Source organism: Anolis sagrei, chromosome 3 (genome assembly GCF_037176765.1).
Source record: "Anolis sagrei isolate rAnoSag1 chromosome 3, rAnoSag1.mat, whole genome shotgun sequence".
In the NCBI taxonomy this organism is placed as follows: Eukaryota; Metazoa; Chordata; class Lepidosauria; order Squamata; family Dactyloidae; genus Anolis; species Anolis sagrei.
In genome coordinates, this window is record NC_090023.1 from 199487845 (window position 1) to 199499860 (window position 12016).

The following is a 12016-nucleotide window of genomic DNA, read 5'->3' on the forward strand; positions in this document are numbered from 1 at the left end:
ATATATATATATATGCAAATAAAGCATTCCAAAATAAATCCATAATAATAATAATCCTAAATCCAAAAGACTTCTGTTCTCAAGCACTTCCGATAAGGGATATTCAACCTTGCAATAATCACACACCAAACGCACAAGAAGACCTGAGTATAACACAGCATGCACTCCTGTCTCTACTATTCTGAAAGGGAGGAATGGGAAGGTGATGCTCCTGCTGCAGGCTCCCTTCTGAACCACTGGCTCCCTTTAGCTCCCTCCTCTGAACCTCAACAACCAGGAAATCCAAGCTGTCGTCCAATCATTCTCAGGCTTTGGGCCTCCAGTCCTTCGAGACTTCACTTCCCAGAATTCCCGCGTATTGTTTAGCTTAGCAAAGGCTCCTGGGAGTTGAAGTCTACGGCTGAAGCGGCAGAACAGTCCAATCTGTAATGACGTCCGGCGAGCAACGCGGCGCTTCGATGTTTAGTTCCGGCTGCAAACCCTTCTCTTCTCCCAGGCCGGCGGGCCCGCTTCCACCCGTTGTCCATGGCGAGCGGGGGCAGCTTGAAGGCCCGGGAAAGAGAAGGCATTCCCGGCGGCGGAGGGGACATGCTCGCCGGCAGCCCGCGCCTCTCTTTGGCCTGCTCCTGGGAGTGCTTGGCTGAGCTGACCAGCGTGGTGCGCCTCGTCCCGGAAGGAGAGCTCGGCTCCTGGGAGAAGGAAGGGTGAGGAAGGCGGGAAGGCGGGATGGGGCCTACCTTGAGCCCTTCAAGAAGGTTATTGGCAAGCTGGAAGGGCGAACACATTCATCATAAGCCTGGATTTCAAGATCTACGAAGAGCAGTTAAGGGAGCTGGGAGAAAAGAAGGCCGAGACCTCTTCTACACTGCCATATACCACCTATGTTATCTGCTTTGAACTGGATTGTATGGCAGTGTAGACTCATATAATTCGGTTCGAAGCAGGCCATCTGGATAATCTGCTTTGACAATCAGCAAGCATTGTATGGCAATGTAGAAGGAACCCTATGACCCTTCCACACAGCTGCATAAAATCCCACATTATCTGCTTTGGACTGGATTGTATGGCAGTGTAGACTCATAATCCGGTTCAAAGCAGGCCATCTGGATAATCTGCTTTGACAATCAGCAAGCATTATATGGCAGCGTAGAAGAAGCCGTATCCCCTTCCACACAGCTGAATAAAATCCCACATTATCTGCTTTGGACTGGATTGTATGGCAGTGTAGACTCATATAATCCGGTTCAAAGCAGGCCATCTGGATAATCTGCTTTGACAACCAGCAAGCATTATATGGCAGTGTAGAAGGAACCCTAGGCCCCTTCCACACAGCTGAATAAAATCCCACATTATCTGCTTTGGACTGGATTGTATGGCAGTGTAGACTCATATACTCAGGTTCAAAGCAGGCCATCTGGATAATCTGCTTTGATAATCAGCAAGCATTAAATGGCAATGTAGAAGGAACCTTAGGCCCCTTTCACATCTTCTATATAAATAAAAATGTAATGTTCGTTTGTGGGATTAACAGAACTCAAAAACCACTGAATGAAATGACACGAAATTTGGACACAATACACCTAACAATCCAACGAGTGTCCATCACCCCATCACACACACACACACACACACAACCTCAGAGGAACAGACTTAAAAACCCCAAAAATACACCATATATACATATACACATACATTCATATACATATACACATGCACACATTCATACAGACACACACACACACATATATATATGCACAAACCCACAGAATCATAGAGTCAGAAGAGACCTCATGGGCCATCCAGTCCAACCCCCTACCAAGAAGCAGGAATATTGCATTCAAAGCATCCCTGACAGATGGCCACCCAGCCTCTGTTTAAAAGCTACCAAAGAAGGAGCCTCCACCACACTCCGGGGCAGAGAGTTCCACTGCTGAACGGCTCTCACAGCCAGGAAGTTCTTCCTCATGTTCAGATGGAATCTCCTTTCTTGTAGTTTGAAGCCATTGTTCTATTGCGTCCTCGTCTCCAGGGTAGCAGAAAACAAGCTTGCTCCCTCCTCCCTGTGACTTCCTCACAAATATACACATATACACACATATACATATACATACACACATATATACATATACACATGTACACACATAAACATATACACATACATACATGCATATATGCACACAAATATGCATATAGACAAGTACACGCATATACACAATATGCATATACACATATAAACACACAAATACACAATTAGATATGCATATATATTCAAAACACTTATATGCATGGCAGGGGATGGTTAGTAGCTGAATAAAATCCCATATTATCTGCTTTGAACTTGAATATATGGCAGTGTGGACTCAGATATTCCAGTTCAAGCAGATGTTGTGGGATTTTCTGCCTTGATATTCTGGGTTATATGGCTGTGTGGAAGGGCCCAGAGAGGGGATTTGAAATTTATTTCATATCAAAAGCTTTGCATAAATTAGTATAAAACTGATAAAAATAGAAGGCACACAGGTGGCTAAATATCTTTTTACCAAAAATGGGCAACAGCAACGGTATTGTCTGTAGCCTCCAACAATTCCTCCTCTGTACATGAGGCAGGGCACAATGGACAAGCATCCAATAGTTATGAAACTGAGATGGACCTATAACCTTGTAACTTTTTTACAGTTGTTCACAACACAACATGAGCCTCAAAATCTATCTTTTCAGACAGACACATATTTTCCTGACTGTAAGAGCTGTTTAGCAGGGGAACTCTCTGCCTCGTAGTGTGGTGGAGGTTCCTTCCTTGGAAGCTTTTAAACAGAGGCTGGATGGCCATCTCTCAGGGGTACTTTGATTGTGCTTTTCCTGCATGGCAGGGGTGTGGACTAGATGGCCCATGTGGTCTCTTCCAACTCTGATTCTATGATTATTCTATAGGTATTCTGTGATTATTCTATGATTAAATTCCCCCAAAATGGATAGTTTGCACTTCTAAACATATTACGGCCCTTCAACAGTTTTATTTTTGTGTGCCTTCAGGTCATTTCTGACTTGGAGCCACCGGTGGCGCAGTGGGTTAAACCCCTGTGCCGGCAGGACTGAAGACTGACAGGTCGCAGGTTCGAATCTGGGGAGAGGCGGATGAGCTCCCTTTATCAGCTCCAGCTCCTCATGCGGGGACATGAGAGAAGCCTCCCACAAGGATGATAAAAACATCAAATCATCCGGGCGTCCCCTGGGCAACGTACTTAATTCTCTCACACCAGAAGCGACTTGCAGTTTCTCAAGTCGCTCCTGACACGACAAAAAAAAATAAATTCTGACTTATAGCAACAAATTGTGTTCCACTGTAATAATGTTTATTTGCATGGAATTCTTAAGATTTAAGTTGACTTCTTTCCCACCTTCTAGCGAAAACATTGTTGTTCTTGAAAGACGCTTAAACCCTGACAACAATACTCCATGCTCACTATACTTGCACTGTGACGCCTATGGATCAGAAGAAATTGTTGGTCTTGGCATTGTGAGTGAGGCACGGAACATGGAAGTCTACATTGGGGAAGAATACTGTGGAACAGCAAGGGGAGAAAAAATCTGCACTATGGAGCACGAGAGGTCAGTTTTGTCAGTTTGTTTATGGAAACAATCTGTATGCTAGTGATGTTATATGCATTCTTTCACATAAGTCTACAAATATTACTAACTATCAAACATTTTACTAGCCTGCCAAGATATTGACTGTATATAACTGATGTATAAGTTTAGACACCGTTTTGGGTTTCAGTTTTTTCAGATTATGGAATACCTATATTTGCATATGGGGCCCCTTGATCGCACAAAGGGTTAAACCATTGAGCTGCTGAACTTGCTGACCGAAAGGTTGGCAGTTTGAATCTAGGGAGTGGGGTGAGCTCCCACTGGTGGCCCTAGCTTCTGCCAACCTAGCAGTTCGAAAACATGTAAATGTGAGTAGGTCAATATGTACGGCTTCTGCTAGCCACATGGCCTTGAAGGTGTCTACGGACAACACTGGCTCTCTTCAGCTTAGAAAAGGAGATGAGAATGCCCCCCAGAGTCGGACATGACTAGACTTAGGGGAAACCTTTACCTTTACATGGAGATGAGACTCAGGTGTTAACACAAAATTTATTTATGATATAACTATAGATATATTGCACTTAATGTGGAGGCAGTTTTATTCAATATTTGTAATAATGCTGTGCATGAAGTAAACCAAGGTGTTACTATATAAGAATGTGAACAATTTTGAATCTGGGAGTATTTTGAATTTCCAGAGGAAGGGTGTTCAGCCTGTAATTGTTTTTGCTACGTTTACATAATTCTGACCTTAGATAAGCCACATGAAAGCTGTCAGAATTATTGAACTGTTGAACTATTGAATTATTGAATTGTTCAAGCATTTGTAAAAATGTTGCTTTTCACTGAGCAACATTTTATTAAGATATTAATATAATCAATATCTTTTAAAAATAGCTGAGCACACTGCTATTTTTGGGGGGGATTTTGGTGTGAAATGCTGTTAAATTGTTATAGTATTAGTATAGTCTTTTTCACAGCTCACTTATTTTATTTTCTAGCAAAAATGACCACGTTACATTATACAAAAAATATCTTAAACTGGAGTGCTCCACAGCCTCTTGTAAGATTAAGGTAGGAAGTTACTTTCTGAAATATTAGTATTGATTTACTTTTTTAAAGGAAGATAGTAGTACATAAAAGAAAAAATTCCAGTTTTGAATGCTGGAATATATAAAAAGAGGGAATTTTATAAGAAGATTTCTTTAGCATTGAATATCATATTTCTATATATACGGTTGTTGTTTTGTTATCTGCAATATTAAAATGAATATATTTTATAAATTAGAAAAGTTTTAGGTAAGGCAAAAGTTAAATGCAACCAACAATATAAAATGGCAAAGCAAGAAGAGTAGATAATCTTTACCATTACTGAGCATTTAATAACCTAGTGAAATGCAGAACTTGGAAAGTCTTTACACTTCTGCCAGCTTTGCCTCATAATCCATCCTCGATTATTGAGTTACTGTGCCATCCTGAGCAGACATGGTTTCATTTGATTCCAGAAACTAAGCATCCTGGTTAGTACATGAGTGGAAATAAAATTTCTAAGAAGGAAAATGTCTGCCTGGAGCACAGCAGTCAGGGCTGGCAATACTAGTCTGAATGGGCCAGTGGTCTGACTTATTGTAAGCTTTCTATGTTCCTGGAGTTTGTTTTGAATACTCAACTTGGTTATTGAGTTAAACTTGTTTAACCTAACCATAGTTTTATAATATAAGTCTTCCCCATAATAATATTTCAAAAAGTCCCCTATAGTCCATTGCATTATATCAAAGTAATTAACAAGTTAACCTATTGGTTTCGTGTATTCATTTGTGTGAGTATTTTCTTTTCTTTTTTAACCAGTTACTTTCCATCAGTGAAAAACAAAGAGTTTTCCTCAGTAAAATCATAGTACTAGTCAAATCAGTTTCTAAAAAAGCTGTGCCAGACTTGGCTTCCCTTGGAACAGGAATAGACCTGGGCAAAGTACAAACTATTGTGGAATCTATGGGTTCCAAATTATCACCTGGGGCTCAACAGCTCCTGGATATGGTTCGCGTTCAACAGCAGGTAAGCTATGTTTTATGAAATACTGAGTATTAAATGTCTTATGAAAGATGAAGAAATAGATGGGAGGATTTTTATTTTGTGAATCCTGGTGGCATATGCTTAGCACACTTGTTCAAAATACTGCACACAGAGTGCGATTTTGTTCAGCAGTGGAAGTTACACTGTGTATCTGATGTCTCCCAACATCAGTTTCATTAGTCCAATGTAGTTTTAGACTGCAACTTCCAGACTGTTTTCCTAAATAAATAAAGTGTTCTGCAATGACACAAATTAGAAATATTCGTGCTCTGAAACCCCTTTGAGATGCAAAGCAGATAGACTGTAGGGAAAATAAGAATAATAATAGTACAGTGTCTCCATCTCAAGCTAGCAAACTTTTCCTTTATCCTCATTATGTCTTCACTCAAACCAGTTTTTCTTCAATGAGCCCATTTACTATTCTACCCTGGAAGTTTTTGAAATAAATGATTATCTCTCTGTTTCTGATATTATATTGAAAATAAAATCATATCCTAGAAAGTATGTATTTCTGTAAACATTATGATGAGGTAGCTGGAATCAATAAATCAAAGATGATCGAACTGACTAGATCAGTGGTTCCCAACCTATGGTCCATGGACCACCAGTGGTCTACAAGAACAAAAACATGGTTTGCAGTCTCACCATTACTACACCATTGCCTCAAAACCACACAGCAACGAAAGCGACTGGTCTCACAAAACCCTCTTATAGTGCCGAGGCAGTGGTGATGTCGGGAGGGAAGAGGCTGACTACCTACAAAAGATTAGTACTACCACATCAGTTCAAGATTATTAAATAAGGTTTTCTGTGGGTGAGCAAATGGTAACTACTGGATGGTATAAGTTCTGTATAAAAAACTAGAGCTGATGTGGTGTATCCGGTGCAATTTTCTGAATCAGTACCCCAGATAACCAAACTTAATCTAAACTTGACCAAAAACTGATTTGTAACCTTTTTGGTACTAATGTTGGTCAAGTAGTTCCTGGTCAAAGTGGTCCCTGTTCAAATGGTCTCTGGTCAAAAAAAGGTTAGGAACCACTAGACTACATGAATGCCAGGGAAATGATTATAAACCTCAGGTAGCAAAGTCCAGATTGGTGAGATGACTATTGAAGTTTCATAAATTTTATTATTTGGTTTGTTTTTGAATTTTGAATACGTTTGTACATTTTATTTCCTTTAGAATGGACTTCCTTTTGGAGGCAAGTTACAAAATATTTTGGGGAGAAATGGACTTGCACTTGGAAACAACCATACTGTTGATGGATTGAAAAAGGCAGCCAATCTTGGAAGATTGGATGACCTGCCCAATAATCTTTCTCTTCTAAATGATTACTCGGCAGCTGGAATGCTTACAGAAGATTTAAACATTGATAAGAACAAACACCATTCTAATATGGTGGTTTCTTCAGGACATCAGGCTCCTGAGCCAAGTGCGGTAGTTTTGCAAAATGACTTTAAAGGTTTAGTGACATCATTTTTAGAAGAGCAAGGAAATAGAAACCCAAGTATTGCCAGTTCCACACAGCTGCTTCCATTTCTTCAAAATATTTGTGGTCAGGTGAATCGTCTACGAATAGATGAAAAGAACAAGCACTGCGAGAACAGCACTCTATCTGAAGATGATGGGATACAAACTGTTAGGTAGGTTTTGCTATGTTAATGTCATACTTTTTTTATCCTGGCAACAACCAGATAACTGAAGTAGATAATTCATAAGGTTTATCCTTATTAATATGATTGGACTCTTGGATGTTTGGGAACTAAAGGCATTCAAGGGTTAGAGTGGTGATCTGCCCAGAGAATAAAGACATATAAGTCGTTCCGCTAAATTCATCCCTCTTTGATGACGAGAGCTGTGGGGAAGACTAATCCTTTAAGCATTTACTATGACAAATGCTTCCTTTTGTTCTCATATTGACTGAAGAAGGAAGCATATCACTATGACAACTTTCTGAGATTCTGTTTTAACAATGAGGCATCTATTTGTATATGCTGAGTACTACTTTTACTAACAATGTTTCATTGCATTATAGTTGCCATTGCACAATAGTCGCACCTTTAGTTCACTTGCCCAGGTGAGTGAATTAAGGGTGCAACTGCCCTTTTGACTTGCCTGTGAAGCTGTGCCCTTAAAAGGCATTATACAGTGAAAAGAGCCTCTCAAAGGGAGCCTTTCACCACATAATAGTGGCCATCACATAATAGCTGCACCCCTTTTTTTGGAAAAAAGTATGACTTATGTGATGAAGTACGGTATTTAAATTTGTGCCCTACTTCTGATTACAGGCAGTCTCACACCAGAAGCAACTTGCAGTTTCTCAAGTCACTCTTGACACACGCACACAGGTGGAGTGAGAGATACAGACACGAAGGAAAGGAAAGGGGAGGAGAGGAAAGGAGAGGTACAGACACAAAGCAAAGGAAGGGGGGAGATACAGACACAAAGGAAAGGGAAAGGGATGCAGGGGAGATACAGACATGAAAAAAAAGAAAGAGTAGGGAGCTATACAAACACGTTTTGGCTTAGACCGAGATTTTGTGACAGGGTGGGGAGACACACGTTTGTAACTAGGAGTCATCTGTAAGTCAAATGTTTGTAACTGGGGACTGCCTGTATTTGTGTTGTCAAATTTTATGTGACAGTGGCACAAAATCACAGAGAATATAATTGTCAAGGACTACAAAATGAAAAGTGACCAAACAGTTTAGGACTTGAAGAAGATGAAAAACAGTTATTTGGATTGCCACCACAATGACTGTCATGTAATAAGATAATCATGGCTGTGATTCATGTTAGCTATTTATTATTTCCAGTATCAGAGAAAGTACAATGTTGCATACTTGTTGCTGGAAACACCAGTGAGGCCATCCTATCACGTAAGTGCCATGCTTGTTGAGCCTGTTGGTCTGTCCAACTTATTTCTTCTGTGTCTGTTTCCTGCAGTATAGATCAACAGCCTGTTTGCCTGCACTTAGAAAAGATCATCTCAAAAAAGATGGAACTGATGGAGAAGAGATTGATGGACTATATTGACCTGCATATGCAGAAACTACAAGAACATGTTGATAGTAAAATTGCTGCAGTAATGGATTTAGTTCCAGTTCAAAGTATTATTGCACAAGAACCCGAACTTTTCAGGGAAGAACACACAGATGGGAAGAGGTAGGTATTTCTTTGAAAAATGGAAGACCTTAACCTCAGTGTTCTGTAAATCAAGTATTTATTTTGCAGGCTTTTCAAAGCTTTAGGCTTCGGAGCTTGTAAATATTTGAAAACCTTGGGATTCATATTTGTTTGTTTACTGTAACTTTGTCAGTGTTGTACACTAATGTTAGTGTTTGAGTATCGGTAACTTACAAAAGACACCAATATTTTTTTACAGTTGAGGGAATTTTTTAACATCTGCTTATGACTTATTTATTCATAAACATTGAAAAGGTTACTTTTCTGGGATATTTGTCAATACTGTATTGAATCCTTGAGAAACACTCTAAATAAAGCAATTTGCAGCTTTGTTAATACCCACCTATTTTCTTTCACTTTTTTGTATAGGGTTGTGTTAAAACCCATTAAGAATAAAATTTGATTTATTTATTATTAGTCTATTATTCCAAGACCTCTTGATGTAGCATGGTTTATTTACTGTAGAATTTTCCAAAGATATATCTGCAGATGACAACAAACTACTTGATGAGTTTCCACTCATCTCTTTTCTAAATATTCCCTGCATATTCAAACATATTGTACCAGAATCAGTATTATTCATAAGGTGATGGGAATTTCCATAGTATTGCTACAGGAACTGGCAGAGTTTCTGTTGGAGAAGGGCTGCTTACTTCTGAATTCATAGGCTTAAAACACTAAATAGCAGCAAGCTGCTATTAATACGCTCATATTTAAAAACCGGCTGCTCATTGTAGGGAAGGATAGTAGAGGCAAAGATGAAGTATTTTGGCCACTTGATGAGAAGACAGGAAAGCTTGAAGAAGATAATGATGCTGGGGAAAATGGAAGGAAAAAGGAAGAGGGGCTGACAAGGACAAGATGGATGGATGTTATCCTTGAAGTGACTGGCTTGATCTTGAAAAAGCTGGGGGTGGCAACGGCCGACAGGGAGCTCTGGCGTGGGCTGGTCCATGAACTCACTCAAAAGCGACTGAATGTATGAACAATAACAAAATTTAAAAGTAGAAGATGAAATACATTGAACTTGGGGAAGGAAAGTGTCTTGTCTTTAGCTCCCCATTTGTGTTTCCTGAGAAACTTCACTGGAGAGTTGTGGGGAGCACTTCTGAGAATAGTAGATTATGACATAGGGTTGAGAAAAGAGAGGAGTAGATGGGAAAATTTACTTCTATAAAGTTCATTAAATATTAAATCAGGTCTGAATGGATGTTAAGATCCATGCATATTTTCTTGGCTTTCTAGCATTAGAATTTAGGTCCAAGTCTTTTATTGCTTATTGGCCAGATGCTTCCCCCCCCCCCTCTCTCTATATATATATTCCTTAAATTTACAGCCAGCATTTTTGCAGAAATCCTGTCTACTACAATTTATCTATTTTTAGTAACTAGTACTTAAGGGAAGGGCACAGAGAATACAGTCTTTAATTGCATGTTTATAAAGACGGAGATGAAAAGTACAGCTAATTGAAAAGCCATATTAATAGCCCTGCACTTTCTGATATCGGTATCCCGATTCTCGACTGATGAGATGTTTTACTGCCAAACCAACCAGGAGAACAGCATTCATAACCAGCACAGCAACTGTAAGGATGTACATGCCATTGGATTGTGCGTTTTGGCTTTCTTCAGGATAAACTGGAATGGACACATCTGCATATAGAAAGCAAAAGACAAATGGAGAGTTAAAATGTGGTACACAAAGGGCAAAGCCTGGAAGGTTGTCTGGGGGCCATATTTTCATCCTGAGGTGAGGACCTGGATTTTCTAAAAACACTTTTAGAGAGGTTTCACAAAAGAAAGTATCTAGTCAAAAAGAAGACTCGTCATTCCTGAAGACTCCAGAAGGTGGAGCTCTCTATCTGAAATACTGTGTTCTGCTGGGTTGGATGTCTGGTAGAGTCCCAGAGTCACAAAAAAGGACAATTTACTTGTGACTTACAGACTTCCATTTTCTTTGTCATACATTACGCATACACATAAATCCTGTATGAACTCAACAGTATGCCTATTCAGTCAACTGAATAGAGGAGGAGAAACTGCCTATTGTCAATTCTTAATCTGATTCAAGAAGAGCAGGTAATGTACAGCACCTATGGGTTTCAAAGTCCCCTGAATCCCCCCATATTTGAAAGAAAGTGATGTGATACTTCATGTTTTTGTAAACTTTTGGAGGAGGCAGGGCAAAATAATGTGGGACACGAAGAGTGCTTTGTCTGAAGAGAGAATTGCTACTCGTGAAGGCTGCCGACAATGGCTTTTCTTTTTTACCTCTTAGAATATTGTGTTCAGCAGGAATGTGTGTCTGGCAAGATCTCAAGCAGTATAAAAATATAATTTCAGGGAAAAATCAGCCGAAAATCACATCCCAACATACTCCAAAATAACTTCAGAATCCCTATCACCTTGCAAATACCTTCTTTTGGCTCTATTTTTCTTCAAAATGATAAGAGAAAGTGCTGTGACCTTACTTTGAAGGAGAAATGAGGAAAAAATGAAGTGTTTTGGCATGTTCAGAGCATACCCTCTTGCAGAATATTAACCATAAAATTATAGAAAAAGTTTCTAAATCAGTGTTAGTCAAACTAGTTACATCTGCATATATGAGTGCATCTAAAACAAAGTAAGACTCATTTTATGGTATCCCTACCTGAGCGGCCCATAGGACCATGCTCTTGCTTCAGGCGGAAAGGTCCCGCCATAACTTCTCCTTTCCATTTGTAGGAAGAAATGTCTCTCTTATGGCGAAAGGCACAGCCTTGCATGCAGCGCGAATTATAATCTTTGCTGTCACAAATTAGAACTTGACAGCGCAGGTAAACAGATGAATCGCTCCTCAGGAATTTGAAGGCGTTGAACCTGAACCTTCCGTAATGTTCAAGAAGTGGATAGGCTGCATAGGTGCTGTCTTTAGCACAGCTGCAATAGATTTCCCAAATTGCATTAACATAGTCAAGTTCTAAATACCCCTATTCAATAATCACAAAGTAATTTCCATATCTTTTCAGCAGGAGTCTGCAATGTGTGCTTGTTCTTATTGTTTCCTCCAAACAGCATGGAGCAAAAACAAGTCCTAGTGTTGCAAACAATACAACTGATAGTCTAATGAACAGAGGCTCTAAAATATGCTTCTGAAAGATTCATGTGGCACACAGGTTACTTT

At 39.6% G+C, this 12016-nt stretch overlaps 2 protein-coding genes across 2 annotated transcripts in view; one reads left to right on the forward strand and one right to left on the reverse strand.

Moving 5' to 3' along the window:
* The first annotated feature begins 431 nt into the window (after window positions 1-431).
* Window positions 432-9192, forward strand: C3H10orf88 (chromosome 3 C10orf88 homolog). Its single transcript, XM_060768589.2, has 6 exons — window positions 432-704; window positions 3406-3609; window positions 4593-4665; window positions 5440-5646; window positions 6851-7311; window positions 8615-9192. The coding sequence occupies exons 1-6, from the start codon at window positions 526-528 to the stop codon at window positions 8835-8837; spliced, it is 1347 nt and encodes a 448-aa protein (XP_060624572.2). The 5' UTR covers window positions 432-525; the 3' UTR covers window positions 8838-9192.
* Window positions 9193-10333: 1141 nt separating this feature from the next.
* LOC132770144 (uncharacterized) overlaps window positions 10334-12016 on the reverse strand; it is a 282948-nt gene continuing 281265 nt past the window's right edge. Inside the window, exons 87-88 of the mRNA XM_067466268.1 lie at window positions 11504-11772; window positions 10334-10506 (exon numbers count right to left, since the gene is read on the reverse strand). Coding sequence (XP_067322369.1) covers window positions 10334-10506; window positions 11504-11772 — 442 coding nt within the window. The remainder of the gene's footprint in view (window positions 10507-11503; window positions 11773-12016) is intronic.